This window comes from Molossus molossus, unplaced genomic scaffold (assembly GCF_014108415.1).
Source record: "Molossus molossus isolate mMolMol1 unplaced genomic scaffold, mMolMol1.p scaffold_m16_p_3, whole genome shotgun sequence".
Lineage (NCBI taxonomy): Eukaryota > Metazoa > Chordata > Mammalia > Chiroptera > Molossidae > Molossus > Molossus molossus.
In genome coordinates this window covers 31,031,830-31,054,359 of record NW_023425366.1, presented here as the reverse complement: position 1 = coordinate 31,054,359, position 22,530 = coordinate 31,031,830, and the positions used below count along the sequence as shown (strand labels likewise).

The 22,530-nt window shown below is 42.5% G+C and overlaps 1 protein-coding gene across 1 annotated transcript in view; it reads left to right on the top strand.

Moving 5' to 3' along the window:
• ANKRD33B (ankyrin repeat domain 33B) overlaps nucleotides 1–22,530 on the top strand; it is a 68,868-nt gene that overhangs the window by 19,554 nt on the left and 26,784 nt on the right. Inside the window, exon 2 of the mRNA XM_036279498.1 lies at nucleotides 22,004–22,133. Coding sequence (XP_036135391.1) covers nucleotides 22,004–22,133 — 130 coding nt within the window. The remainder of the gene's footprint in view (nucleotides 1–22,003; nucleotides 22,134–22,530) is intronic.

Genomic DNA, 22,530 nt, shown 5'->3' with positions numbered 1-22,530 from the left:
GATGGTCTTACTCCATAAAACAAGAAAACCCATAATTAGTGTTCCCAGCACTGTAAGTAAACACTTCTCATTTGGGGTATTTGTTGTTAGAATCTTAACATTTGACTGTACTTGCCTCTGGGAAAATGCTCATAATAGGACAAGCTGTGCTTTTAACAATGTATTATGAGCTTAGCCCCTAGAGGCATGACACATTCTCTCCAAATTTTACGGTTTGCTTTCATGATTATCACTCACCTCTATTCAGTGCCAGGGGGGGGGTGCAAGGAGGCCGCCACCCCGCCACCCCGCCACCCCGCCACCCCGCCACTCCGCCACTCCCGTGCTCAGTGAAGGTTTAATTGCCATGAAGCTGAGGAGGAGTCCGAGATGCCCCATTTCATGCCTAGCACGACTGAGCAGTGCGTAGTCTACCATAAACCATGTATACGTTTTTGATTGCAAAGGGATTTTTATTAACTAGTGACATTCAAGCTAACAGTGTGCTACAATTTTTCCTTCAAAAAGAAATAACACAGAAAACGATTTGCATTAAACACGCTTCTTGATTCTGCATGAAGTTGCCTCCTTTTCAGTTTAGTTGGTTCATTTATTTAGCAAATATTTATTGAACGTGTATGCCCTGCATCACGCACCAGCACTGAACAGAACAGAAATTCTGACTCAAATGGAGCTCAGGTGCTTTGAGGGGAGAGAAACAGTAAATAAGAGGATTAAGTAAAACCTGTAAAGTCCTGAGCAAGTGAGGAAGTATTCAGTGCTGAGGAGGAAAGGCAAAGCCAGGCAGGTGTTGTCAGTGTTGGGCTGGTGCTGAAGTTTCCCTCCTGGCTGCGGGGAGCACCTCTGTGGGAAGGAGGAAGCCACGTCCTGCCTTGCCGTGTGCTGTCCAGGGGAAGAGCAGTCGATGGAGCAGCAGGAACAAAAGGTCGTGAGGTGGGGGTGCCTGGAATGCTCTGGAACAGCCAGGAGGCTAGAGGGGCTAGAGCAGAATGAAGGAGGGACCTGGCAGAGAAGAGGCCAGATGTGTCTGTCATTAGTAGAGAGAAGGGCAGACGTGGGCAACGAGAATTAGACGGGAAGAACAAAGACCCAATAGCACTCAGAAGGGAAAGGTTCACTAGTGTGTTGAAATTGGTGCTCTCAGCACAGATAGGTGATTAAGGCTAGAGGTCCCTTTTTTTAAATTCTTACCTGAGGATATTTTTACATTTATCTTCAGACAGAGTGGGAGGAAGGGAGAGAGAGAGAAACATGGATGTGAGAGAGACACACTGATTGGTTGCCACCCACATGACCTCAACCGGGGCCAGGGACGAACTGCAACCAAGGTATGTGCCCTTGGCTGGAATTGAACCCAGGACTCTTTGGTTCGCAGGCCAGTGCTCTAACCACTGAGCAAAATTGGCCAGGGCTAAGGCCAGATGTTCTTAAGGGTAAGCTGTGGTGAGCTCATTCGCCCCTTACACTCCACTTAGTTGGATTAATGTCTTTTCAATACTCATGTAACTAAACCATCAAGTATTTCATAGATGCATAGAGTGTTGGAAACTGAGGTTCCCCAACATTGTCCTTGGTTGACAGATCCATATTTGGGCGGCTCATTTGTGTCCTTCAGCTTCGGTTTTTTAGATCTGGCTGCAAGTGTGGGTGATCATTTCCATTTGACACTGGAAATTTCAGAGTGTGATTATGTGAATCTGTGGGGCACGAGGCTTTGCTCTTGTGAAAGAAAACCCTGAGAGAAACCCCTAGAACTAGAAAGCACTTCCTGGGGTGCTTGTGGCTTCCTCTGTCAACCCCTGTGACCTGACTGCCCAGTGGCCCGCCTGCATAATACATGTGCGGTGTGTCTCCAAGGAAGAGGAGGTGCTAGCCTGTGATATTTGATGGGTTTCCACACGGTGTTGAGGGTAGCACATGGGACATGCATGAAGTAGAGCTGTGGTTCTGGGGTCAGATACAGGACTGTACCTCTGAGCTCCACTGCGGTGGCCCCTCCCCTCCTTCCTTACCTGGAATAGATGCCCCCTATCAATCCACACTTCCCAGATCTTTACTGATGGCTTCTCCACACCAGGCTCCTGCGGGAGGAGCACGGGGGTACAAGCCCTGAGGTTCTGCCCCCAAGGAACTCAGAGATGACGACACAGTCTGTGGTAAAGACCCTGAATTCTGGGCTAATGTGGGTCATGAGAATTTCTTCATCAGCTATGTTCCATGCCATGTTGAGTAGTATTTCTTTTAATGTGTGAGAGTAGGAATACTGAAACACAGGCCTCTATGAGGGAGAAAGAAAGGGCTTTTACTGGGGTCACAGTCAGTGGCTCTTTACCTAGTTGGAAATTATTGTTTGAATCTGATGCACTAAAAATACCCTGTATCTGAGTGTGTGTGTGTGTGTGTGTGTGTGTTTAGTACTTTCTTCTTTCTCTTTTCCATACAGTTCATAAAAACATCTAGGCCAACAGAATGGTTCTCTTCTTCAGTTTTTTCATGCCTAATTTTTCTTGTGCATTATCTTAATGCATAATTTAGGAAATTGTTATTAGTCTCCTGTAGTCAGAGGAGATTCAAATGGGGAAAGATCTTCCCAGTGAAAATGTGGTCCTTTTCCAATACATTTACATGTCCCAGGTCATTACTCATTTGCTTCTTAGCTTTTAGCTTAACAGCAGTGCAAATGCGGGCCTTTTGCAATGCCTTCCATCACCAGGACGTTATTCATGTTTCCTGGCTCAGCAGCGGCTTGTACTCTGCTAAGAGGCCGGGAGAAGCTTTTCTTGCTCAATTTCAAGGAACAGTGAAGTTGGAGCATGTGAAGTTTTCACTGAAGGAGAATGTTACTGATTTGAATGATTTGTGGGGATCCTTCTGGAGAGAGGGTGACTTTCCCTGCGGAGGATCACACCAGCCTCTGACCCTTGCTCCTTTATTCTCACATTGACCAGTAATGTCTAGTAGATATTTTTTTTTTCTTGCTTCCGGTAGAAATATTTATGTGTCTTTTAATTTTTTTAATGGAAAAATGGACAAAAATAGAGAGAAAGGTATTTAACTGCAATAAAATGGCCTCGTGTGGCCCTGCCTTGAGTACAAAGAAGAAAATAGAAACAAGAGACCTGCCCTCCTGATAACTGGAGATTAAAATTTGATGTGATCTGTCAGTCTGTTTGCCTATTTCTAAAGTTTGTCCTGTATATAGAGTTTGGATTCTTTTTTTTTTCCACTTATGAGCACACTTTGAGCTCATTTCCGTGTTTACAATCTTGATTTTTCAAAACCCCTTTCTACATACATCATCGTTTATTTAATCATTTGTTGGACACTTTGGTTGTTTCTGAAATTTTGCTATAGACATGATGCCCCAATAAAAGGGTGTCCTGATTTACCAGAACATTCCTTTTTAAATGAATTCTTAGAAGGTATATTATTGAATTTAAGAGTATGAGCCTTTTAAAGGCCACTTGCTTTCTAGGAAGATCGTATTACCTTCTGCTTCCATCAGCAGGCTGTGAAATCGCAGATTTTGCTGTATCCTCATTGCCCTGTACATTAGTGATTGAAAATATTCAAATGGCTTTGTCGGTCTTTGAAACCGTAAAAGTCATGCATGCTTACTGTAAAATACTCAGGCAACACAGAAAGGTGAAATACCAAAGATAAAAATCACCTATCTTAGAGATAATTTTTGTAGGTATAACTCCGGAGTCATTTGATGTAATAGGTACATGTAATTTGCTTTTTCCTTCCCAACTTATTAAGGACATCCTTCCATGTCAGCAAATACACATCCTTGTGTTTAATTACTGCAATATATTCTATCTTCTGGATATTTTCATTTATTTAACTATGACTTCTTGGTAGGTACTGAGGTTATTTCTAGTTTATGGATAATACAGCAATTTACATATCTCTTTGCATATTGATTTAATTGTTAGGAAATTGTTGAGTCTTGAGTTCAGATCCATGTGGTGGGTCCTGTGATTTTCACAAGTAATTCTGCTTCTCCCTGGAGCAGGAGTAGGTCTTCTCTCCATAGCATCACATTTAGCCATGCCCCTTTCTCTGGCAAATTCAGTATGAGAAGCGACTTGCGTAATTTTGGCTATAAGTTTTCAGCCCCAGGATATGATTTGCCATACCATCTTTTCCTTCTGCGATGAGATTCACAATATTCCAGGTAGAAGTTCCTCCATCAACCCGAGTGCTAGAGGAAAAGCAACGAAAAAGATCTGTAGCCCACCTGTAGTGGACCTGTCATGTGAGCAAGTAGACATTTGTCATAAGCCATTGGGATTTCTTGTTACTGCTGCACAAGCTAACTTATCTTGCCCAACGTAGTACATAAGAAATAACGCTCTAGAAAGAGTGAACCCATTTATGTTCACTAGCAAGATATTAACGTCCTTTTCCTTCCACACTTTGCCAATATTAGTTATTTTTACTTATTTTAATCTTTTCTAACTCATGACCCAAAAAATGATACCTTGCTTTAGTGTGTATGACTTTGATTAATGATGCATCATATTACATATTTCATATAACAGGCTTATGAACTATTTAGATTTTTTTCTTTCTTTGATTTTCTTCTGTATAGCCTTTGCCCATTTTTTTTTTGATTAGTCTGTATTTTCTTCTTGAGTTTTAAGAATGTTTTAAATATGCTAAAGATAGCATATGTTTCATGTTCTTTTTCCAGTGTGCATTTATTTTTTTAATCTTGTTTGGGGTTTGTCAAATTTCTTTAATTTATGGCTTGATATTTTTTGTCAGTTTGGGAAATTTTTCTGCCACTATTTTGTCAAATATTGTTTTGTCCCACTCTCTTTTTCTTCTCATTCTGTGACACCAAATTCACATGTATTAGATCCTTTCCGCCATGCTCCATGTATCTTTTATGTTTTTTTTTCCCCTTTCTTTTCCATCTTTTTTCCTCTGCTTGTGCATTTTCGGTTGACCCATCTTCCAGTTCACCAATTATCTTTTTAGCATAGTTTACTTCTTAACTCCTTTTTGAAATATTAATTTCAGTTTTTATGTATTTTATTTCTAAAATTCTTATTTGATCCTTCTTTATCAATTCCAGTTGTCTGCTAAAATTCTCCATTTATCATTATTTTCTGTTAAATAGTAATCACAGTTATTGAAAAGTCTGATAATTCTAGTATCTGTATCTCCTGGAGGTGTTTTCTATTGTCTGTTTTTCTCTTGGTCCCATCTCCTGACATATCTGGTAATTTTTTTGTATTCTAGACATTGTTTAAGAAAATCGAAGTAGCTCTGGATAGTGCTGTCTTCTTCCAGAGAGGATTTAATTTGCTTCTGGCAGACAATCGGGCCGATGACAGTAGGTAGGCTGTACTCTCTGTAAGGTCTGGTCTACTTCTGCCTTACTCATAGGAGTTAGCCCTTTGGGTTTCCTACAGAAAATGCAGCATGTTTATTTAATAAGCCTTGGTAGACCATGAACTTCAATTTTATCTCCTTAACCCTGAGACTGTGATAGACTCTACTTAATGCCTTTGGCCTTTATCTACTGTACTCTGCTTGTTTTCTCAGTCTTTCAGCCTTATGAATCAGCAAATACCATGAGGAGGAAAGTGATAAGACTAGAGGCTCATTCAGGGCTTTGAACTTTTTCCAGTATAGTGGACCTGCAAGTCCTGGTTTTTCTATTTGGTGCCTCCAAATCGATTAATAAAAAAAAAAAATCATTCAGTCTTACTTGTTCTCAGTGGAAGAGTAGATGTGATTAAAGCTAGTTTTTCATAGCCAAAAGTGAAAGTTACCATCATTTGTCTTTTTACTTTGTTTATACTATTGTTTTGCTGAGAAGGTACAGATTTTTTTATAGTCTGATTTATCTTTTTCTTTATGGTTTCTAGCTTTGCTATCAGGCTCCAAAATGCTTTTTAAAAGCCAAGTTTATAGAAATAATCATCTAAATTTTCTTCCAGTGTTTTTATGGCTGTATATTTAATGACTCATTTTGGCATAAGATACAAGATAAAGATCCAACCATAATTTTTTCCATATGGCTAAGGCATTGTTCCAACACCAGTAATTGAGTAATCCTTCTCTATGAATATCAGAAATATAATTTTTTTTGTTAAGTACATGGTGTCTTATTAATACTTTAATTTTCACTACTTTGCTTACTAGTGAAGTTATGTACATTTCACATATATTTATTGATTCTTTGATTTTCTTAATCTGTTTTTATACATTTAAAAATTATAGTTGTGTATTTATGCTAATATTTCACATTACTGTTGGTGTTTAAATAATCCCACATAGATCATTAATTTTTAACAATGCCTTATTGTTTTGTGTTGTTCTCAGCTTTATCAGTAGTGATGCTATAGACTAGAAGTACCTGGGGCACTCACCTGGGCCTTTCCTACCTATGGTGAACCCTGCCAGAGCCAGTGTTGTGGTTGGACTGGCCTGTGGTTCTTATTATGTTTATAAGATGCACCTCAACAACAACTATCAGGGAACTTTGAAAAAACAAGATTTATTGCTCACAGATTCTGGAGAGCACACTTCATGCCTGGAGCCACACAGCACAAGCTGTGTGTTTGGGGTGGGGAGAGGGGGAGAGAGAGAGAGGACCTGGGGTCTTAAATGATGCTTATGTGTATCTTGACTTTATCTATTGTTTGATTCTAACAGTTGAAAACAAGTGATATTTATATCACTATCACAAGGTAACTAATTTTAGTTGAAGCATTAACAAGTATGCTAGGACTACCTTTTTCTCCTCAATAACACATTTTTAAATATTATGGCATATAGTTACTCCATATTTTTCTTTTCTTTCTTTTTTCTTTTTGGTAAAGCTTTAGCTATTAGCCCATTATACTCTTTTTTATTAAAAAAATTTTTTTTCCTCTATTGATTTTAGAGAGAAAGGAAGGGAGAGGCAGAGAGAGAGAAGAGAGAGAGAAACATTGATGAGAGAGAACGTCGATTGGCTGCCTCCTGCATGCCCCCCACTGGAAATTGGACCCATAACCTGGGCATGTGCCCTGACCGGAAATTGAACTGGCGACCTCTTGGTGCATGGGTTGATGCTCAACCACTGAGCCACACCAGCCAGGCAAGCCCGTTATACTCTTTAAAAAGAAGAATAAGAAAAGAAAGAATGGTCTTAGCTTTTATAGCTCTATTGTTGAAATTTGAATATAGCATCGGCCTTACTTTGCTCTGGACATCATTTCACATTTTAAAACTTTGCAAGTGAAGAAATCTTTGTACTTTCTACACCATCTCCCCCCCCCCCCCCCCCCCCCGTGAGCCTAAAACTGCTCTAAAAACTAAAATCTTATTTAAACAACAAAATGTTGCAAGTGGGTGTTTGGCGCTTTTGATTAACTTACTTGCTGCTGATTTTGGAAAGAGCAAGAGGCATGTGAAGTCTAAGGAACATATCTGAAACCAGAATGAATCAGAGGTAGCACAGAGCAGTAGCTATTCAGGAGCCTGTGACTACGTATGTAGTATGTGCCATGTACATCTTCTGTGGGTAAATGATTCTTGTGAATGAAAACATCTCTTTACTCAGGAGTTAGGGGCTTGGAGTAGATGAGGGGACTGAATGCTAATGGGCCCTGCTCAGAATCCGTGTTGCAGAGAACAGGAAGCTTAGGGGACTGGCGACGGCTTCTCCCTGTTACAAATGTGGATGCTCTTTGATGGTGTTTGTTGCTCTGATGGGTTGTTTCTTTTGCATTTGCATTTAGTTATTTTGAAGGAACATTTATATCGCAGGGCTCTGTTTGTGGAGTATTCATTCTGTTCATTTCCCTCATCAGCTGTAGTTTTCCATTTATTAAAAGTTGAGGTTACAGATGGCTGGAGGAATAAAAGGTAAGCAAATGAGCAGGCATTTTGAGTATTTTAGTGCACGGCACAGTTGGATCTTATTTTTGCAAATGCATCAAACAATACTGACTACTGACACAATAGGTGTCAATGACATGATGCCCACTGAGGCTGGGGACCAGGGCAGGGGGCAGTGCTGGGCTTTTCTTCCTGAGGTTAACTAGGAAATTTCAGGAGCGGACATTTTAAATCAGGAAGAACACATGGGTGTGGAGGATGGAGGGGAGTCAGGCCAGGAGGCAGGTGAACGGATGGGGGCTTTTGCTGCTGTTGCAGGTGAGTAAGAGCCAGATCCAAGGGTGACATCCTGAGCCGGAGAGGAGGCAGAAGATCATTTCAGGTGCTGGGAATGTTTGGAGGACATGGGGTCAGTGAGGTGCTGGAGTGTGGAGTGTGGCTGTGTTAGTTTCCAAGGCTGACATAACAAATCAGTACAAATTGGTGACTTAAACAATAGAAATTTATCCTCTCCCAGTTCCAAAGGCTAGAAATCCAAAATAAAGGTGATGGCAGGCTTATCTCCCTCTGAAGACCATAGGGGAGGGTCTTTTCTGCCTCTTGCAGCCTTTGGAAGCCCCAGGTGGTCTTGGTTTGTGGCTGCATCACTCCAGTTTCTGCCTCCATCTGTATATGCCCCCCCCCGCCCCCTTTCTGTGTGTCTGTCTTTCAGATTTCCAAGATGACCTCATCTCAAGATCCTTAACTTATATCTGCAAAGACTGTTTCCAAATAAAGTCACATTCACAAGTACCAGGGGTTAGGACTTAGACATATCTTTTTGGAGGACACAATTTGACAGGCAGTTAGCGGGTAGGTGAGGGAGAGAGGGGTGTGTGGCTGAGACACCCGAGCGGAGGGACTCCTTCTCGGAAGAGGGCGGTGGGAGGCAGGTTCGCTGAGGGGAGGCCCTGAGCAGCTTTCAGTGATGTAACCAATCTTTAAAAGTTCATCATTGCCTGCAATGCCATTTTTCTGGGTTCTTCCTTGCATCCCAACTGGACATATTGTCCCGTCTTCTAGTCGCCACTATCCAGGTGATTATGCCTCTGGAAATCTCTGTCCATTGTCCATTATTCATTTTTTGCTTAATGGACAGACAGGTGTGCCAGGATGAACTAAAGAGGGAGGCAGTGTAGCATGCCAGGGCAGGAGAGGCCCTGCCCCAAATGCTGTTACTTAGGTAAAGAGAAATTGCATTCACCCACTCGTGGAAGGAGATCTTGTCTTGTGTGTGTCTGGGGAATATGTTGTCTTTGACTGAAGCTGGGCAAATTGTTCCCAGACAGAAAAAACACCAGACCAAAACAAATCAACTCAAAGACTTAAATACACACCAGTACCCTGTAAAATGAACTATACTTTCACCTGGCCAGTGTGGCTCAGTGGTTGAGCATCGACCCATGCACCAAGAGGTCACTGGTTTGATTCCCGGTCAGGGCACATGCCCAGGTTGTGGACCATGTGGGGGGCATGCAGGAGGCTGCTAATCAATGTTCTCTCTCATCGATGTTTCTATCTCTCCCTCTCTCTTCCTCTCTCTCTAAAATCAATAAAGAAAACAAAATGAACTATACTTTCTTTTTTTTTTATCGTCACCTGAGGACACCTTTTGCATTTATCTTCAGATAGAGTGGGAGGGAGAGAGAGAAGAAGAGAGAGAAACATTGATGCAAGAGAGACACATCGAGTGGCTGCCACCCACACGACCCCAACCAGGGCCGGAGACAAACCACAACCAAGATACGCACCCCTAGCAGGAACCGAACCCGGGACTATCTGGTCTGCAGGCTGACGCTCTAACCGCTGAGCCAAACCGGCCAGGGCAATATACTTTCTACCGTAAACCTTTTGTTCAAGTGTGTACGGGTGATTCTTCTTTTAATTGGTTTAGATTTCTGGGCCTTCATTTGTTTACCAAGAGCACTGGATCTTCTTGCTGTGTTTCTTTCTTGGCAGATGACTTTGCTGTTTTCCTAGGGGTCCATGTCAGAAGCCAGTTGCCTCTCTTGCTCCCCTGCACCTGCTCGGGTCTCTTCTGCCCAATCATTTCTGGGCACCACTTTTTCAGTGGCGTTTTCTCTGCCTGGTGACTGATCTGACCAGGGCCTTCCAACTGGTTTTCCACCTTTCTTCCCACACCCTTCACAGCACGATCAAAGCCTTGTTGCTTTTTAACCACATTTTATTATAATAGTTTACTGCAGTATACTTCATATATAGGAAAGTGCACAAAGTCTGAAGGAACAGCTGGATGATTTTTGAGAAATTTCAGCACCTGTGCACTCACCTTCCGCTCAAGATGAAGAGCATTTTCATCACCATTGTGAGCTTCCTCTTAGTCCTTTCCGCCTAGTCGCCGCCCAGCAGGGGCAGCTGCTGCTCAGATTCTATCCCCATGGCTTAGTGTGGCGGTACTGGGGCTGAGGTGGAGTCACACAGTGCGTACTCTGATGCCTGACTTCCTTCGTGTGATGTAATGGTTTTGAGATCTATCCATGTTATGTGTGTATCACTAAGTGGCTTTTTTCCCCTTTTTTCTTTTTTAACAGCTTTATTGAGGTATAATTCTAATAGCATACAATCTGTCCATTTAAAGCAGTGGTTCTCAACCTTCCTAATGCCGTGGCCCTTTAATACAATTCCTCATGTTGTGGCGACCCCCCCACCATAAAATTACTTTTGTTGCTACTTCATAACTATATTTGCTACTATTATGACTTAGGCGACCCCTGTGAAAGCGTCGTTCGACCCCCAAAGGGGTTGCGACCCACAGGTTGAGAACCGCTGATTTAAGGTGTAGAACTAAATGGTTTTTGGCATATTCCATTATAAATCTTAATGTGGTAAAATATGTATAACAAAATTTTCCACTTTAACCATTGTAACCAGCATACAGCTCAGTGGTGGGCATTCCATTCACCTGTGGTACAAACATCACTGCTGTTTAGTTCTAAAACTTTTCCATCACCCAAACAACCTGTAACCATTAAGCAATAACTTCCCATTCCCTCCTCCCCTTAGTCCCAGTAACCTCTAATCTACATTCTGCCTCTGTGCATCTGCCTATTCTAGATATTTTATGTAAGTGGAACCATACAATATTTGTCCTTTTGTGTCTGACTTCCTCACTTAGCATAATGTCTTCAAGGTTCATCCATGTTGTAGCATGTGCCAGAATTTTATTCTTTCTTTTTTTGTTAATCCTCATGATATTTTCCCATTGATTTTTAGAGAGAGTGGAAGGAAGGGAGAGAGAGAGAGAGAGAGAGAGAGAGAGAAACATAAATGTGAGAGACACATTGATTGGTTGCCTTCCGCATGACCCACTGGGGCAGGGATCAAACCTGCAACCCAGATACATGCCCTTGACTGAGAACCAAACCTGAGACTCTTCAGTCCTCGGCTGATGGTCTAACTACTGAGCCAAACCAGCCAGGGCCAGAATTTCATTCTTTAATTTATAGGAATAATATGCATTGCATGCATACCACATTTTGTTTATCCATTTATCTATCTGTTGATGGATACTTTGGTTGTTTCTACCTTTTGGGTACTAGGAATAATGCTGCTATACATGAGTGTACAAATATCTGTTCAAGTCCCTGCTTTAAATTGCTTTGGGTATATACCTACAATTTTATGTTTAGCTTTTTGAGGAACCAGCAAATTGTTTTCCATAGTGGTTATACCATTTTACATGGGCAATGCACAAGGGGGCTAGTTTCTCCACATCCTTCCAACACTTTAATTTCTGCTTTTTAAAAAAAGTCTTTACCTGAGGATTTATTAATTTTTTTTTGAGAGAGAGAGAGAGAAACATGAGAAATATTGATGTGAGAGAAGCATTGATTGGTTGGTGCCTGTATACACCCCAACCAGGGATCAAACCACGACCCACATGTACTCCCGACCAGGAGTTGAGCCTGCAACCCCTTTGTTATCACCATAATTTGACCAGTCCCGCAGGTCGAGCAACGAGAACTCTAGAGGGGGAGTGAGGATGAGGAGGGACAAGAGACACAAGAAATGGAGACAAGACAGGGTTCTGATCAAGTCTCGTTTATTCAGGGGAAATTCACACAATATATAGGGCAAGAAGCACCTTTTGCCAAGCACCACGCTTGCCCCGAAGCAATTCCAGGAAATACTACAAAAGGAACAAAAGGTCAGCAAAGACTGGCTTGTTGAGTAAATGGTTACTTAAAGAAATGCAAAATGCAGAGATAAAGAAATGAGGAATGCAGAGATATCCTGCCTTGGGGCAGGAGATGGCAGAGCAGATTTTAACAAAATGGATGCCATGCAAAAAGTCTCCCACAATAATTAGCTATTTTATTAATATTAATAATAGAAAGAGAGCAAAGAGGAGGCCAGACATTATAAGTATGGTCATCTGGACAACTTCACCAGGAAACTACCGCTTCATGTTCCCCAGGGAACCACAGGTCCATTTCCTGCAGATCACTGGGGGAAGGGACCAAACAAAGGGGGAGACGGGTGCATGTGCAGTGAAGTTGAGGTGACATAGGGAAAGTGCTTGCCTGTCAATCTAGTCTGGGGAACAGTGGATTGGCTCTGGGGTGGACCTCATCAGAAGTGTACAAAATCTTGGAAAATTGATTGGTCATTTTGAGGAAACGCTTGGTTAAAATCCCCAAATAGTTTTCTCTCTTGCTTGCTTTTGTTGGCTCTTGTTCTCCTCTTGCTCTCTCTTGCTCTGTGACCTACACTCACCTGTGTGCTTGCCTGTTTTCTCTCCACAGCCTGTGGCCTTAAGCAGCTGCATGGCCCAAGGCCTTGTGGGTCGCACACACAATGAACTGCAGCTGGGAATACAAGCTAAGTTAGCCAGATGCTGGACTGGACTGTACTTAATATGGAGCAGAAATTCTGGGCAGTGGCCTTTATTCTGGCCTTGCTGGAGATAAGATTGGACTTTTCCATAGTGAGACAGACAGAGATGGGACCTTGGAGGGGAACTCCCTTAATTTTACATCATCAGTGAAGCTTTCCATGAAACCCTATTCTCCTGCTTGTAGGGGCCTCAGGAAATTCTTTTCTTCATAGCACCCCAAGAACTCCACTTACACCAATAACACCTTGGTGTATGGGAGAATATTCCACCTGGCCAGGGCATCTTTTTTGTTTTGTTTTTTTATTTTATTTTTTTTAATCCTCTCCTGAGGACATTTTTCCATTTTTTGTTCAGATAGAGTGGGAGGGAGAGAGAGAAACATCGATGTGAAAGGGACACATAGAGTGGCTGCCACCCGCACGACCAACCAGGGCCGGGGACAAACTGCAACCGAGGTATGCGCCCTTAGCGGGAATCGAACCCAGGTCTCTCGGGACCGCAGGCTGACACTCTAACCGCTGAGCCAAATCGGCCAGGGCTGTTTTGTTTTTTTAAATAAGCATCCTAGTAGGTGTGAAGGGGTTTCTCATTGTGGTTTAGATTGGGGTTTCCCTCTTGACTCATGATGTAGAGCATCTTTTCATATGTTTATTGGTCATTTGTATGTCTTTGGCTAAATTGTTTTTTATTCTGTCAGTACTGCAATGGGATATAATTTACATTTGGTAAAATATGTACACCTTAGGAGTCCAGCTCAGTGAATTTTGACAAATGAATATACATATATCAGTAGCACCCAGATAAGACATACATTGTTTCCATTACCCTAGAAAGTTTTCTCACACCTCTTTCCGATAATCCCCTTCCTGTTTTTTTTTTTTTTTTTTATCACCATAGATTAACTTGCCTATCCTTGGGTTTCATTGAATGGAATCAAACAGCATGTACGTGTGGGTGTCTGCCTCATTTCTTTCACTGTAATGTGTTTGAGGGCTGCAGTGCTGCTGCAGGTGCCAGGATTTTGTTCTTTTTGGTTGCTGAGTAGCATTCCTAAATTCGAGTTGAGTAGTGTTCTTACCCAGTCTCTCGGTGGATATCTGCTTGCTCGTCATGAAGAAAGCTGTCCTCAACACTCTTGTACTCGTCTTTGTGGACACGGGTTTTTCTTTCTCTCTGGAATAGACCTGTGAGTGGGATTGCTGGGTCATAGGTAGGCATGCGCCGAACTTTATAAGAAACTGGCAGTTTTCCAATGTGGTTTTACATTTCACACTCTGCCAGGAACATGAGCGTTCCACACCCTCACCATCGTTAGGTATTGTCAGTCTTTTTATTTTAGTCATTCTGGTGGGTGTGTGGTGGTGTCTCAGTGTGGGTTTAATTTGCATTTCCCTGATGACTAATGATATCAGGAGCCTTCACATTTGGAAAAGGTTATAATTTAAATTTTATATGAAAAAAAAATCGGGTTAGAAGACATTAATGAACACCTGGAGAACAGACATTGCGAAGCCCAGAATGTTATGTTGAAGCCGTCCGCGCTGACAGCTATGAGTCAGACAGACAGATGTCAGTTTCAATTTCATCTTAGATCACAAAGGAGTTGCCAAATCAGTTAAAAGAGGTTGGGTAGGGGGTGTGGAGAACCCACATTTAACGAATATTTTGAAAATAGATGAAAATGGCAGGGCTCTCCCCTTTTACCTGAACTCACATCTGAGAGGCAGGTTTTTAGAAGGAAAATCTGATCATGATGTATCCAGTTTAAGACCTTCGGTGGTTCTCTACTAGCTTCAGACACAATCCCAACTCCTTAGCCCCTCCATGTCAACCCTTTGTGACTTCCTGACCTGCCCCTTCCTCTGTGAGCAGCCGGCTGAATCTACTTCCCCATGGCTTGTCAGCTCCCAGTCTTTGCACATGCTTGTCTGAGGCTTGGAGTGCTGGCCCCGTCCTCCCTGGCAGCACTAGTACTCCTGGCTGAGGATTGGCTAATGAGGCTCAGCTGGGTCAGTGCCAGCCCCTTCCTCAGACTGGACTGGTTTCCAGTCCTCACCCTCCCTAGTCCCCTGGGGCAGGGCTGGTTGCCATGTTTACTCCCCTGTCTTCTTTCCCAGACTGAATTGTCTAAGGGGATGGGATATCTGGTTTCAAAGTTCATCTTTATCTTCTCAAAACCCAGCCCAGGTACCTGTCAACTCTCAGTACCAGCTTGTGGGTACCTGTCGACTCCCAGTACCAGCTCGTGGGTACCTGTCGACTCTCAGTACCAGCTCGTGGGTACCTGTCGACTCCCAGTACCAGCTCGTGGGTACCTGTCGACTCTCAGTACCAGCTCGTGCGTACCTGTTGACCATCAGTACCAGTCGGATGGTGATGAATGCTCATAGGTTGGGGAAGAGAGGGTTCTGAAAGAAGTGTGGCCCTCTTGCCCTGAGGACCTGCTTTTCTTGGATTTGTTTTGTCACACACGTTTTAGGCCTAATATTCCTAAATAGAAAAACTAGTGAAAACAAAAGTTAACAAGAAAAGCAAGCTGAGCTCTGTTTCTGGCCTCCCTCAGGAGTATCTGAGGCTCCCAGGTACGGTGACGGCCATCGATTGTCACTATCCATCTGACAGCCCACCCTGCTCATCAGCATGCCTCATACTTTGTGTCCTGTAGACCAGCTGGGGCTGGTGAAAACGCAGGGTCTGACTCACCAGGTCTGGCCTGGGGGCCCAGAGTTCTGCATTCCTAACACATTCCCAGGCGATATTACTGCTGGGCCCTGGACTCCACTTTGAATGGCCAGGGTCAAACTGAACCAACCAGAACACAGTAGTGAGGTTGTGTGGGGGAATAATTAGACGGTCTGTCTATTCTCCATCCACTGGATTGGATTATACTAAATTATGCCACACTACATGACACAAACCAGTAGTTGTGTCTTACAGATCCAAGATTTGTGAAAAAATTGCCCTGAAAAAAGTTACAGAGTTTGATTTATATGAGGGGAACAGGCTGTTATTTGAGAGCCTGCAGCAGACCGGCTGGGTGGGGGCTCCAGAGTGGGAGACACTTGGCAGAGTGGGCTGACCATCACGGGTTTCTACCTTTGGTGAGAAGTAATGGGCAACTTGGGTGCCTTTCCTGAAACTTTACAGAGCATTTTTGCAAGAAATTCATAACACTGATTATAATTTAGAGATCCCGAATGGCCCAATTTGTTTTTCATTTATTGATTGCATACTTGATTGAAAATTTATACCCTCCCCAGTTCTTTCCAGGAAAGGATAAACATAGCTTTATCTTTTTTGTATTGTTTCTCCCCAACTACAAACCTGTAGTCAGTCTACTGTTCATGCAGCAGAACAAGCAAGAGACTGTGAATCTTTATTTGAAATTTTCTTCCTTAAAAATTAAAAAATGTTAATCATTAAATAGAAGTAAGTGTTCACAAGAAGAAAAAAATGGGACTTTTTACTACAGAAAAGTATAAAGAAAAAGATGTCACCTATGACATCAGCATTCAGAATTCATCACTACTGAAATCCTGGTGCATTTCTTACTAGTTTTTTATGCATTGTTGATAGATCATTTTACAAACTTGTTTATTAAAATATATATATATATATATGGTTTCATTTTATATTATAATTTAAGCCTTTCCTCATGACTAAACTTCTTCATTTATCTCTTTTTAAACATTAATGTTTGATCACATATATAATAGAATGTCCTTTAGCTTTTTTTCTAATTTCAAAAGAAGATTTTTGAAAAAAGGAAAAAATAGCATTGGTCTCAGGCCTTCTGAGAATATAGTGAGTCCTGGTTTAAATCAAAAGGGAAAATTTTCTTAGCTGTTTGTGGCATTAATTACTTCTCACTGTACCTAGCATATTATCTAGTAGATCACAATGGTTGGTTATTAATGAAAAGCTAGTACATTTTATTTAATTGTGTATGTCTTTGTGTAAGCATATACTTAATTTAAATATGAGGATCCAGTTGTCAAGACAGATACATTAAGTAGTCTGTTACTATGTATGGGTTTCAGAAGATTGTGATTGGGAGATGTCAATAGTCTATCCTATGGCTCATTGTCCATGTTATCTAATGCTGCATTTATTGTCTCTCCCAGTTCTGGCTCAGGAATTCAGGAGCAGCTTGGCTTGGCAGTTCTGATCAGGGTCTTTCATGAGGTTCCATCAGATGTCATCTGGGGCTGTGTGGTTCGAAGGCTTGACTGGGGCTGGCAGAGCTGAGTCTGTGGTGTGAAGATGCTCTCCGTGTTCCTTGCTGAGTGACACACCCCTGCACGAGCTCTTCCTTAAGGGGAAGGCATTCTGTTCCACTCGGTTTTTCTGCATGTTTCTCTTCTGGCTGTTCTCTCTCTTTAAAGCTCTCTGTTGAGCTTTGCACATCCATTGTTAAAATTCCATTCTTCAGAAAGGTTAAGCGAATAAATGGTGAGAGGAACATGTCATTATTATTGACGATAGCTGTGTTCAGGTCATTTGTTGGTAAACAGGTGTGGTTTTTGGTAAACAGGCATGTTTTTCTATCACTGAATGCTTGTAAGATGAATATGTGGAAACCAGTGCCACTTGGAAAATTAGATAGCCCCCCCATCCCCCCCACACACACATACACACTGGGTTTGAGGACAGACTGTAGTGGAACACAGTAAAAAATTACAGATCCAAACAAGAGGTTTACAGTGATAATAACATTCACATTTTATGCAAAATTTAGTCTAAAGTGAAATTGTTCTGAATCATGACAACCTTGAATTTATCTACTCCTTATCCAAAATTTGCTAGGTGAGCCCTGCCCCTAGCAAGAATTGTAAGAATTCTGACATATTTTATACATTTCATCTTTCGTAATGTTTGTTTTTAAAATTTAAAACAATTTATTAGATATTTCTTTATTTGGTGCAGAAAAGCATGAATAAAAATATAAATATCACCTATAATCCCATTGTCAAAATAACTGTATTTGTACAATAAAAAATGTATGTAGCCCTGGCTGGTTTGTCTCAGCGGTTAAAGCGTTGGCCTGAGGACCAGAGAGCCCCAGGTTCAGTTCCCGCTAAGGGAACTGCAACATACCTGGGTTGCAGTTTGTCCCTGGCCCCGCTTGGGGTTGTGTGAGTGGCAATCACTCGATGTGTCTCTCTCACATCGATGTTTCTCTCTCTCACATCCTCCTTCTCTCCCTCCCGCTCTAGCTGAAGATGAACGCAAAAATGTCCACAGGTGAGGGTAAAAAAAAAAATGTATGTAACTTTAAAAGGACACCGAGACAGATCCAAAACACACAGTAAACCCTTAAAACTGCCTCTCTTTTGTGCTTTGAAAGTGGCCAGTTAAAACCTTTCATGTTCCTTTAGAAAAATAAAAGATATTTTATGAACTTAGCCATTGCCGGAGCCATGCACACATTTTAAAAGTTCACACAAAAGAGGTCATATTATGTACTCTATTCTGACCTTTGGTTATTAATTTTTTTCCACTTAATATTATCCTGGGAAGGTCTTTTTACATTCACATCTGCACTCCAGCCTCCTTCCTGTTGAGGGCGACATGGTGTTCCACTGCAGGTGTTTAGCCAGTCATTTCTTGATGTATATTTGGGTTGTTCTCAGGATTTTGCAATTACAGATCTTTATTTAGATTTCTTGACATACTTTTGATATTCTTAAAGTGAATTCCTCCAGGTGGAATTCTTGAACCCACTTTCATTTTCTATGCATTTGGCTGTTGCTTTCACATCTATATTATTCAGCCTCAGATTTGGCAGCACCAGCTTAGAGTGATACTTGCCACACGGAAGGCAGCTTTCTTCTTTGAGGGTTCCCTGGGACATTGTCATTTTCTGACTTGAATATGGAAGTCCGATAACAAGCTCAAGGCGCATGTCGCCGTGTGTCGGCTCTCAGTTTAGAGTAAGTTGAGTACTATGAGAGGTAGGTGGTGCTGGAACAGTTCAGGGGCTTTTCATTCATTCAGCAGTGCTTACGGAGTGTCTTGTAGATGTCAGGCACCAGGAGACCCAAGTTAAAAAGATGTGCTTACCTTCCAGGGAGGCATGCTGTACGCAAGGCAGCCCAATGAGGGCATCAGAAAATGGGTGAAAAATGGCTTAAACCAAGACCTGCAGGAGATCGGACATGTGCCAGGCAGACTATATGATGAAGGCTGTGGGGTGGGAGGAAGGGAATTCTAGGCAAATGCCACTGCACATGCAAAGGCTTGGGGGCATGGAAAACTGAGCCTGGGATTGGTGCCGAGGAGAACCCAAACCATGGAGACGTTGTGTGGTCACGTTGGAGTGATCAACGTAGATCAAATTCCAGTCCTGAAATATACTTCCTCATCATGGTGCTTAGTCATAAACGAGATTATTGAAACTATGCCTAACACACTTTATCCAATCAATTGCACTCTTGTTAGTGGTAATGCATAGCCACCTTTTAGAAATACATCTTTGGAGGACTAGAATTCTGAAATTCTTCCATAAAGCCGCATACACTTTCCCCTTGCCTGTCAGTAGTATTAATATGGAGAAAGATGTTTTAGAGAAATGGATTTTCAAGTAACTGAAGTTTACTCTCTTGGTTCCGAACTTTTAAACAATTATGTTGCTGCTGATGGAATTTTTTCACATGTTTGAACATGGGTAATATCCTCTTCCTTCTGGATGATCAGGACTAATTAATTACTCCATATTGTACCATCTGCCTATGGGTTTGTGTGTACTTCTTGGTGCCTCAGTCTCTTCCCTCGGCCGTTTGTCAGCTTCTATTTCTTCTGCCTACTGCCCCTCCCCTGTTCATACTCATTTACTTGGTTATAAAACTGTATTTCCTAATGAGAATTTTGTTAATGTAAACATCACGTTTGCTTACTTATTTTTCAATGTGAATTAAAAGCATGTAATTTCATTATAAATAAAACTTTGTTTAAAAAAATTCTAGCTGTACAGAAACAGAGAGTAAAAAATGAAAATAGTTCTTCCGAAGTGTTTCTTCCTCACCTACTCTGTATTAATCAGGGGTCTCCAGAGAAATAGAAGCGACAGATGCACAGATTTAGTTTAAGGAATTGGTTTATACAATTGTCGAGGCTTGGCAAGTTCCGAATCTGCAGGGGGGGCTGGCAGACTGGAGCCTCAGGGAAGAGTTGTAGCTCAAGTCCAAAGGCAGAATTCCTTCTTACTCTATTCTGTTCAGGTCTTTAACTGATTGGATAAGGCTCATCCATATCATGGAGAAAGATCTGCTTTACTGAACATCTACTGATTTAAATGTTAACCTCATCTCAAAAGTACCTTCACAAAAGGTTTGACCAACTATCTGGGTGCACTTAAAATTATGACACATAAAATTAACCAGCACATGCCCTCTGTTCCCATTCCTTCTACAGAGGACATTACTCTCCTAATGTGTGTGTGTGTGTGTGTGTGTGTGTGTGTGTTGACAACTTTAACCCACTTAGATGATGATCACTTTTGTTCCTCCCCACCTTTAATCTGTTAATATAATAAATGATGATGTCGTTAGAATCTTGGTGTTATACCATCCTTCCTGCAAGGAATGGGGTTTTGGCTTGTTTATTTTTGTTTTTTGATGTACAAATACAAATTTTAAGTAGACTTATCTCAACTTAGTTTTTTTGTTGTTGCTCCGACTTTTCTTATCTGCCCTTGAGATAACTCTTTTCTTACTTTTTTTCTGGGAGACCATGGTCAAGGGGTTGCCAAAGATTGTACCTCCCCTCCCACCTTGAAAGTTGGGCTTGTGTGTGTGTTTTTACCCAAGTATTTAATTAATTAATTAATTTTTTAATCTTTATTGTTGAAAAGTAGGCCCTGTGTTCTGAGGGCCTAGAATTTCTAGTGATCTCCCAATAGGGGCTTCCATTTGTAGGTAGCTTACTTATATTTTCTTGATAATACTATTTTCTTTTGTGAATGCTTGGCTTATAATTTAAGAAACAAACTGTTTGTGGCTTCGGCAAGGGAGCCCTCTGCCAGGGGGCTTCTGTGGTGCAGCAGGTAGACAGTATCTGCCCTTGAGATAACTCTTTTCTTACTTTTTTTCTGGGAGACCATGGTCAAGGGGTTGCCAAAGATTGTACCTCCCCTCCCACCTTCCTGTTGGGGGCACCGAGATGCTCCAGCTAAAACAGAGAATTGGCACTGGATCTAAACGTAGTTTTAACCATGGTAGTGATTCTCAGCTGTGAGCTGTGGCACACTGATGTTCCACAAGAAGTTTTTAAATGTGTGATATCTGACTGTTTAGTCAGGAACACTGACCTCTTTTCCCTTGGATTAGGAAATAAAAAAATGACAACAGCCAACACAATAGCTGTCTGGTGTGAATGAATCAAAATCATACCAATTTTTTTGTCAGGTGGGCAAAAAATACAATGTTTTTGGTGTGCTGCAGCCTTTTATTAATTTGTGTATGAGTGCCATGAGGTAAAACAGGTTGAAAGTCACTGAACCTTGGCCTTGTCAGACTTCTGGAACAGACCCCTCGAAGGCAGGGCAAAGGTGATGATTTCGGTAGGCATGTAAGTCTCTGTGTAGGAAGTTTCCACTAGGGGTTTCTATGGAGCTTCCACTAAGTGGGCGTGACTTGCTTCACTAAATCATTGGCTGTTGGTGATTGAACTCAATCTCCAGCTCCTGTCCCCTCCCCAGAGGTGGCGTGGGGTAGGGGTAGAGCTGAAAGATCTAACCCTCTAATCTCTGGTAGGTTTTTCTAGAAACTAGCCCCCAGCCTGAAGTAACCTAGTCACCAGGAGCCATTCATTAGCATATAAAAACAGTGATTCTAAGGGTTTCCCTTGGCTTGTTTCCTCACCTCCTCATCTTCCCATTGTCTTCTGGGTGGGCCCGCCCCAGCACCCCGCTTAAGACAGAGCCAGCCCCCCTGCACTCAACCACCTCCCTGAGTCTAGCGTGCGTTCTAACACTGTCTCCTACATGCCAGGCCTACAGTTTATGTTCCCCTCTGCCCCTCCGGGAGGAAGGCAAGCCCCCGAAGGCAGGCATCTTGGTTCTCTGGTGTTCCCAGGCACGTTGCCCTGCTCCTAGGCGGTGCTCAGTGGCCATCTGAGAATGAACTGACAGCTGGCTTGCTATCCACTGCCGCTGAGAACCAGGACCGGGGTCCTCCTTGTTCCCCTGCTGCTGGTTCCGCCCCTGGGGCACAGTGGGTGCTGGGCACTGCTCCTCTGACCCGCTTCCCTCCTTATTTCTAGACCGGCCTTATTGTCGCCTGCTACCACGGCTTTGTGGATACTGTGGTGGTCTTAGCAGAGTGTCCCCACATTGACGTCAACTGGCAGGACAGCGAGGGGAACACGGCCCTAATCACAGCTGCGCAGGCAGGTAAGACCCGGCTTTTCCTCCCTCGAGTGCAGGCCAGAGAGCAGCTGCCAGGGTGTGTGGGAGAGCTACACATGGCCGCAGCTCGGGACACGAATGTAAGGACAGAGATCGAGCAGAAATCCTTCTCTACTGCCAAGAGGTACAAGAAAAGGGCGATGAGCAAGTGTGCACGTTTTCTGTATTTGGGACAGTGCCCACCTGTGCAGAACTCAGTATCGGGCAGATCTAACCCCGAAACTCCCCAAAGCTTTGAGGATGAAGCTGCTCCAGAAGTCTAATCTGCGGGGGACCCTTCCCAGTCTCCCCCCAGACATGTCCCAGTGCTTCGTAGCAGCTCCTTCCTGCACAAACCGTTCCCCGGGGGACCCTTCCCAGAAGTCTAAGCTGGTGGTCACTT